The sequence below is a fragment of the Mastigoproctus giganteus genome, chromosome 1 (genome assembly GCF_048544385.1).
Source record: "Mastigoproctus giganteus isolate SK-2022 chromosome 1, ASM4854438v1, whole genome shotgun sequence".
In the NCBI taxonomy this organism is placed as follows: Eukaryota; Metazoa; Arthropoda; class Arachnida; order Uropygi; family Thelyphonidae; genus Mastigoproctus; species Mastigoproctus giganteus.
In genome coordinates, this window is record NC_143575.1 from 84,415,540 (window position 1) to 84,425,201 (window position 9,662).

General features: G+C 40.2%; 1 protein-coding gene across 1 annotated transcript; it reads left to right on the forward strand.

The window, feature by feature from the left end:
• Positions 1 to 635: 635 nt before the first annotated feature.
• LOC150090952 (uncharacterized) lies at positions 636 to 8,583 on the forward strand. Its single transcript, XM_090373558.1, has 3 exons — positions 636 to 782; positions 946 to 1,141; positions 8,235 to 8,583. The coding sequence occupies exons 1-3, from the start codon at positions 651 to 653 to the stop codon at positions 8,369 to 8,371; spliced, it is 465 nt and encodes a 154-aa protein (XP_090229684.1). The 5' UTR covers positions 636 to 650; the 3' UTR covers positions 8,372 to 8,583.
• The last annotated feature ends 1,079 nt before the right edge of the window (positions 8,584 to 9,662 follow it).

Consider the following 9,662-nt stretch of genomic DNA (forward strand, 5'->3'; position numbering starts at 1 on the left):
AATATATTTTATCAAGAAGAAGGGGTCCCTCAAGGATCTGTACTTAGTGCCACACTTTTTGCAGTCCACTTCAGCACAATAATAGAACAAATCCCAAACAATATCTTTACAACTGTTTATGCTGATGATTTCAGCATTTCTTATCAAACGCAGCATATGAGGACAATAGAACGGCAATTGCAAGTAATCTTAAAGAATCTTTGAAGCTCTGTCATATCATAGGTAACGATGCCGACCCCACAAAAGTTTTCTCATTTATCAAACGGATAAACTTATATGATCATTTCTGACGGCTTGCAAAACAGTCATCATGAGTATCGTCCACATCATCGATAAGCGCAATATGGCCTGGGCAGCCCTTGCGCCAAAAATAACAACAACAACAACAATTTGGACTACGTCGCCCTTGCACCAAAAAAAAAAAAAAAAGCAAGCACGTGTTACGTGTGTTTATGTAATAGATCACCTGCTTCCTCCCTCCATTATTCATTCATTCTCGCCAAAGCAACATCCTGTATGACGATACGAGGTTTTTGATCATTAATTATTCTATCGATGTTATCCACTTTCACATTACAACATTCGTGGGTCGGTTTTGCCCTCTCCTCATTATTTTGCAACTTCACCTCACGCAACTCAAATGACAGAACATGCTGTTGTCCGGAGGACATCCCACAGACACTGCTATATATAAAGGTGCTAACGATACAACCTGTACGCACTTCAACACCGAAGATCCTCACTCTTTCCTGACTGAACTTCGCTCGTTACCAATGGCCAAGGTAGGTGATAGAGTTTTTCTATGCCACACATTCGTGCGGGAATCTGTGGCTTTCCATCTCACTGTAGCCAGCCAACTTTAAAGAAGTGGCTTGAATTGATAATGGTCCTCTAAATGTGAATAAAACAGTGTAATTTGATGTTTCTCTGTATTTCATTTAACAGGTTTTATTCGTGTTATTTTTGGCTGCTGTCGTGGCATTCAGCTTCATCCAGGCTCACCACGTGTGTCCTGATCCTGAATTTTGTTGTCGTATAACACCGTGTGAGTGCTCTTCAGCTGACGGGTGGATTTATCAGAGAGCAGCACCAGAAGAGTGTCCTGGTCGCCATTGCTGTGACGTCTGCTACAAAATCGTCGGTAAGTGTTTTTTCCCTCATTACCGATGTAATTTTTGGGTGTACCATAGCATGAAAGAGGAGCAAAAGTAGGGCCTCTCTTCTGATGATTTTCTCGAACTCTTTTCAGACATATCAGTGGTACAATTTGATACTTTCGTTACACAAAACGTTAACAGTAGATGCTGCAATGGATTGATGTGTTTATTAGTAACCATACCTGTTTCTAAACACCGCGACACAATGTAGACCGATGATACAAAGTAGCACTCACTGGAAGCACTTAATCTCACTAGATCTTCTTGTCGATATAACAGACGGTGTAAAAGTGCGCATATCTGGAAAGAGACTCAGAAATGCTTCTTCCTTACTGTTCCTGTGCTGAACAATACCTTCGCTTGTGTATTCTCGAATTCCCTTTTTAGAAAATCGTAGTGAAAGCTCAGAGAAATCTCTCTAAATTTGTAGAGATGTGTCTGAGTATCAAATTTCCAGTCCATATCACACACGAAATAGAGGCAGTCGTTTGTAAGTCAGTTGAGTTAACTTGCACGCAAAATTCACTGCTGAGAATTTACTACCACATTGCATGTTTAAATTAAGTCCAGCAGATCGCAGCGTGTGGCTATGTGACATGCTAGAAAACGACAAAAGCCATGAGGCGTCTGCATATTGTGACTGAATATTGTGTGTATTCTGTGATCGATTTTCTCGTTAGTAGCCTATCATGATGGTATTAGAAATAGTTTTGAAAAGATTGAAAAATTACAGAACAGAGAATTTAGGTCAATTGTTATTAAGGCCCCGAGTGCCAAGCGAGTGATCAAAGCGAATCTACAAGTGAATTTCAAAGCGACTTCTCTAGAGTTAATAGATTTCAGAGAAATTTCAAGTGTTTCATTTGCTAAGTTATTTATTTTCAGCTCTTCTAAATAAAGAAGTAAGCTTTTCAAAAGAAAGGAAAGGTACCTTTCTTCTTCTTGTATATAGAAATAACACATAACACACTAACCACTAATCTCTAATCGCTTGGTCACTGGTGGCACCGCTCCTGCCTCCACGTGGCGGGGCCGGTAACCTGGAGGAAAAGTTATCCTCTGGGGCTAAAAGGAGCAACCATGGATTATGACAACTTTCCAGTACTTGAGCCTAGACGCTCATGTCATGACTCAAATGAACCCGAACGTGACGAATCACAATCTAAGAGACTACGCAAAAATGAGAATCAGCAGGAATATCCAGCGTTCCTCATATTACATTCTCTTTCTGCCAAACCTGTGAGCTCACTTTCACCATTTCTAATCCAGAAATGTTTGGAAAGTGTGGCTGGTTCACCGAAAATGGTGAAAAGACTCCGATCTGGAGATCTTCTAGTCGAAACAACTAAGCACCAGCATTCTCAGTCTCTACTGAAATTATCCACTTTCGGCGGAATACCAGTACAGGTCACCCCTCATGCCACTTTAAATAGCTCCAAAGGAGTAATAGCAGAGTGGGACCTGATGAATGTCACTGAAGACGAGATAGTAGAAGAACTAAAAGATCAAAAGGTAGTTCAAGCAAAGCGGATAATAATTAAAAAAGATGGTGAACTTGTTCCCACTAGGAATATTATCCTCACATTTAGTACACCAACCTTACCATCATGTGTCAAAGCCGGATACCTTAATTGCCGAATACGTCCCTACATTCCGAACCCAATCAGATGCTTCAAGTGTCAAAAATTTGGACACTCGCAAACAGTATGTCGAGGAGACGCCATCTGCCCAAACTGTGGTTCTAAAGCTCATGCACAAACGGACTGCAATGCAGAAACGCCACAATGCCCAAATTGTAAAGGCCAGCATCCAGCATACTCAAAATCATGTGAACTCTGGAGGGTAGGAAAAGAGATCCAGAAATACAAAGTTGAGCAAAAGGTCACCTACCAGGAAGCTAGGAAAAAAGTTATGCTCAGTATGCCAAAAATTACCTATGCTGCGGCAGCCAAAAAATACCAGTCAGCTGCAACACAAACGGCAGTCACAGTACCTCCATCCATCTCAATTGCTGATTGGGCCCGATCAGTGCTGTCGGTCCCACAGCAGCCACCTACAGAACAATGTAAAGTGACTTGTGCTAACAATACACCGCTAACAGTCCCACCAACTGCAACTGATACTCTACCAGAAACTGTGAAATTGAAAGCATCATCCCCAAATATTGCACAACAACCATACTCAGGAAATATGGACACAGATGCTGGTACCCCGCATGATGAGACAATATTAGATTTACATGCAGAAGATGATATGGACCTTGGGCGTCCTAGCTTCCCAAAAAAAGAAAAGATGAAACCTGAACGACACAAGCAGGTTGGATATAAAAAACAGACAGAACCATACTCAATCCCAAAAACTAAATAATGCAGAATATTATACAGTGGAACTGTAGAGGTCTACGAAGCAATATATTTGATATTTATGACCTAATCAAACAGCACAGTCCAATCAGCCTCTGCTTGCAAGAAACCAATCTAACTCCGCAGGTGACTCCAGTGATTAAAAATTATAGTATCTATCAACAAGACAGAAGCAATACTAACTCAACCAGAGGAGGTGTAGCCATACTAGTTGACAACAAAGTTCCTACAAAACAGATCTCCCTGCAGACCACATTAGAAGCTGTAGCCATACGTATTGTTTTAAATTTTACTTTAACCATTGTCTCTGTATACCTTTCCCCAAACAAAGAATTCACTGTGAAAGAACTGAAGGACCTTATAAAGCAGCTTCCATCTCCTTTCATTCTACTAGGAGATTTCAATGGGCACCACACTATGTGGGGATCTCCCCAGATAGACAAACGAGGAAAACTTATTGAAACAGTTCTTGAGAGCCAGAATCTCACATTATTAAACACTGGTGCTGACACTTATATTCATTTTCCCACCGGAGTATCTACTGCCATAGACTTATCAATATGTTCCCCAAAATTATTCCCAATCATTCAGTGGATAGTTTCAAGTAACCCACTAAACAGTGACCATTACCCAATTATTTGCAAATTGCAAACAAACAGAACCACACATATAGCCAGCCGCATAAAATGGAAATTTTCAAAAGCAGACTGGAACAAGTTCACAGATTCAATTTCCTTTGATAATGAAGTCATCAAAAGCCAGTCCATAGATAAAGTTACCGACCACATTACTGCACAGTTAATAACAGCTGCAACCTGTGCTATACCAAAAAGCACAGCCAGTCCTCGCAGACATGCCAATATCTGGTGGAATGATGCATGCCGTGATGCTAAAAGAGAAAAGAATAAAGCATGGAATCGATTTCGCAAGTATCCAACAACTGAAAACTTGATTAATTTTAAGAAACTTAAAGCAAAGGCACGTTATGTGCAGAAAAAAGCGAAAAAAGACTCTTGGATCCGGTTCGCTTCCACTATTACTAAAAATACAGAGATTAGAAAAATCTGGAATAAAATCAAAAAACTGAATGGTAAACTGTTCCCCGAATCAATGCCGATTATAAGCTGGAAAGGTAAAGACTTCTCCACTCCAACAGAAATTGCAAATGCCCTGGCAGATTGCTTTTTCCAAATCTCCGCAGCATCAGCATATGAGTCTACTTTTAAACAGCTAAAAGCTAAAGCAGAAAAGCATAACCTGAACTTCAATACAAGGGCATCTCCTCCATATAACCGACCTTTTACATCATTTGAACTAGAGAGCTGTCTAAATAGGTCGGGTGATAGTGCACCAGGGCCTGATGGGATATACTATATAATGCTTAAACATTTAAACAAACAAGCTTTGAATTCATTGCTAATATACTTCAACCGGATATTCTCAGATGGCTACTTTCCTCTTTCTTGGCGTCACTCAATAGTTCTAGCGTTTGCTAAACCTGGAAAGGATCAATCAGATCCACGAAACTATCGGCCAATATCTCTCAGCAGTTGCCTTGGTAAGACACTAGAAAAAATGATCCACGCCCGTTTAGTATGGTATCTAGAATCTCATTCGGTGATGAATAAGAATCAGTACGGATTTCGGAAAAATCGGTCAACTCTAGACCTTATGGTCAAGGCAGAATCCAACATACGCAATGCTTTTATCCGTAAAGAACATCTAGTCATGATTTGCTTGGATATCGAAAAAGCCTTTGATACCACCTGGCGGTATGGCATACTTCAAAATCTGTATGCCACAGGGCTCCGGGGTCAACTACCCCTTATCATACAGAGTTTTCTAGAAAACAGGACCTTTCAAGTGCGTTACTGCAATTCACTCTCCCGTACATTTGTCCAAGAAGAAGGGGTCCCACAAGGATCAGTTCTAAGTGCAACGCTCTTTGCGGTTAGGCTAAATAATGCAACAGAAAATATTCCGGCTAATGTTGACACCTATTTATATGCAGATGACCTTACTATATCCTATCATTCACAAAGCATGCGGTCCATTGAGCGACAATTGCAGCTCTCGATAAATAAAATAGAATCATGGGCATCCCGCAATGGCTATCGTCTCTCTGCAACAAAAACAACTGCTATCCATTTTTGCAAAAAGCGTCAGCTCCATCCAGATCCCGAGCTAATATTAGGAACCCAAAAAATACCACTTAGCAAAAGTATCCGGTTCTTGGGCCTTACACTTGACAACAAACTTACCTTTCAGGCACATATACGACAAATAAGAACTCAGTGCATGAAAAAGATTAATATCCTCAAAGTTATATCTTCCATGACATGGGGAGCCGATCGCTTCACTCTTCTACATCTGTATCGAACCTTAATAAGATCTCGTCTAGATTATGGAGCCCCAGTTTATGATTCTGCACGAAAGACAGCATTGGCTTGGCTCAATCCGGTCCAGCATAGTGCTCTCAGGATTGCCTTAGGGGCCTTTAAGACATCCCCAGTGCAAAGTATGTATATAGATGCCAATGAACCTCCACTACATCTTAGGAGAAAAGTATTGCTTCTTAGTTATGCAGTCAAATTACGTAGTCACCCGTCTCATCCCATCTGGACATATCTTTTTGAACCGCAGTGGGAAAACTTATATAGAAATAAACCCAACGAAAACAAACCTGCTGGTATTCGGCTACAAGAGGTAACTCAAAATTGGAAAATCTATCTTGGAAATATCTTTCAAGCTACGGACGCAGTACAGGCACCATGGGCAATGTATATACCTCATTGCGACGACTATTTTATTCAGTGGGGAAAACACTCCTTATCGAACCACAATCTTAGACAACTACATGCGAATCACGCATTGACCAATGCTCACAGTCTTCAGATATACACGGACGGCTCCAAAACTGATGTATCCGTGGGAGCTGCAGTAATGAGTCCTGCATGCACTGTCTCTGCCCAATTACCACTTGAATGCAGTGTTTTTACGGCCGAACTATACGCCATCAAAATGGCTTTAAAACTCCTTAACGATGTTCCAAACACCCAAGTAATAATATATACAGACTCTTTAAGTGCGGTGAATGCTCTGCAGAATAAATCACAACATTTGCATCCATTCCTCTCACAAATCAGGTCACAGTTATGCCAACTCAACAAAAATAATCGGACTGTTACGTTTTGCTGGATACCGAGCCACGTTGGAATTCCAGGAAATGAGCGTGCAGACGAAGCAGCAAAACACCCCACTTGCTTCGATTCCACCCCTGTTCCTTTTTCTGATTACAAACCAATCATAAGGCGGATATGTACTGAGATGTGGTCTGAAATGTGGCATAATCAAACCGGTAACAAACTTCTTGAAATAAAACACAATCCACAGCTGTGGAGATCCAGTTCCCGATCAAACAGGCAGGAAGAGGTCGTGCTGGCAAGAGCACGAATTGGCCATACACATCTTACACACCTATTTCTACTGCTAGGAGAAGATCCTCCACTTTGCCCGCATTGTAGTTCTATACTTACTGTAAAACATATTATCATTGAATGTGCACATTATCATTCAGCTAGAATCGCATGCTTCAGATCTTTAATTAGCTCACAAAAACCTCTGCAACTAAGCCACATACTTGGAAATGATGCCACTTTATCAGAACTGTTCACCTTTCTAAAAATGATTAACGCATACAATCACTTCTAGAATAGTCTCCTTTCCTATATTGACAAACACTCCAAAGTAACGGTATAGGCGCAATATGGTCATAGCAGCCCTTGCGCCAATAAACCCACTCCAACAACAACAACAATTGTTATTAAAGCAAGTGAAGACAAATGGGTCCAGATATGAAGAAATCAAACCAACAATAAACTACAGGAAATAAAACCTAATCCACAAATATGGTACTCCAGCACCAGAGAAGAAGTAACGCTTGCCAGACTACGAATTGGCCTCACCAATCTTACGCATTATCATCTATTAGCTAATGAAAATCCCCCTCTCTATGTTCAATGCCAAGTTCAACTTTCAGCAAGACACATTCTTTTGGTGTACTCTCGCTTCAGAAATTCCAGATTCCTTTGCTTCCAGAGTTCTGTTTAAACAATATTCAGAACCCACTTACATTTCAACAGATATTAGGTAACTCTGCAAATCTAGACGAACTGTTTAATTTCATTCAGCAAATCTGATTTGACAAACGAATATAAAAAATTTGATTTACATTAAAAAAACTTGGAAAGACAAATCTTAGCATATGATGCCCTTGTGTCTGAAAACCCTTACACAACAACCTTCCAGCTACAGTTAAGGCTGGATACTTAAACTGCCATATATGGCCTTATATCCCTAATCCTCTTAGGTGCTTCAAATGCGAAAAATTTGGCCACGCTTAATCTCTGTCCGCTCACTCTCTCCACTCTAAACATTGTTTAGAGAGGACAGACTGTGGCTAAAATGCATCTACTGTTTCAAAATGGCGAATAGAAGGTTTCCAAACGTCGACCAGTTGTATAACCTGGAAATGAAATTGCAAACGGAGTAGACTCTGTGAAGATTTGCAGTCCCATTTTGTGTGGGAAGATTTTGATTTGAAGTATATCGCATTTTCTTTTAGAACAATTTTGGAAATTTTATTTATTTATTTATTTGAATATGTACGCAAGAATTTTTCTAATTATATGATTTTTGCCTTTTTCCCTCAAAGGATATGGAGAATCCTGCAATGACACCCTCTCTGATGTATCACATGGCTTCGTACATGTATGCGACACAAACTACTACTGCGATCGCTACACCAACACCTGTACGACATTGCCATGCTACACGGCAAGTGAAAAGTAAGAATAATTTGAAGATATTGCATCCCAGCTGGACTTCTGAAGTGAAATCCCTCAGATTTCCATCCTTGTGTCTACCACGAAGCACCTTTTTCTCTCTGCATGTGTATGGAAGCAACTACATCCGTACAGATAATGTACATTGTATTTAGATTGGTTATATAATCACAATATCTCCAGCAATACCTTATTTCCTAATAAATTGATTTTCATGAAGCGTGAGTTCAGTTTACTGCCAGCTTTAACCCTTAAACATTTAAAGAAATATATTTAAGTACAACAGAAATCACTTCGAGCTTTTCGAAGGCTATAGGTGATTTCTGGAGAGTGCAGTTCGATAACGGACCTGGAAGGTCCGTTATCGAACTGCACTCTCCAAAATCTCCATACAGGAGGAAGGAGTACCACAAAGGTCAGTCCTCAGTGCCACACTATTCGCAGTTAGAATGCACACTCTAACAACAACCATTCCGAATTCAGTAGAAACTTGTCTTTATGCTGATGACCTCACTATATCCGGTCATTCACAAAATATGTACTCCATTGAAATGAAGCTCCAACTGTCAATAAATAAAATACAAACATGGATGTTACAAAATGGTTACAGACTGTCACCACTGAAAACTGTTGCTATACGCTTCTGCAAGAAGCGAAAAATGCACCCGGATCCTGACTTGCATTTGGGTAAGCATTTTATACCATTCAATGACAACGTCAGATTTCTAGGTTTAATATTAGATAAAAAATTAAACTTCCTAAAACAGATACAGGATGTACGAACTGTTTGCCAGAAAAACATTAATATCCTCAGAGTGCTCTCTGAGATGTCATGGGGTTCTGACCGATACTCCCTTCTGCATCGGCCCCAGGTGCCAAGCGATTTATTAGTGACTAAGCGATTCCCAGTGATATATAGAGTGCTAAAAATAAACAAGTTTCTTTAATTTCCTCGTTAGAATCCTATTATTTTTTGTGAAGCAGCTCTTTATCTTACAATCAGTAAGTAAAGACACAGAAAGGAAACTCACCTTTCTTATTTTTTCTCTTATTCTCACTTTTACTAATCTAACTTACACAGCCGCTTGGTCACTAAGAGGCACTGCTCTTGCCTCCACGTGGCGGGGCTGGTAACCTGGGAGAGGAAAGTAACACTCCCAGGGCCAAAAGAGCAAACATGAGTAGTAAATTAACTACTAGTACTATAGGGCTTCAAGAGAAAGCTCTACCAAGTAGTGAAACAGAAAACACAAAATCAAAGAGACAAAAGACAGATATGGACCCACCAAAAATACCAA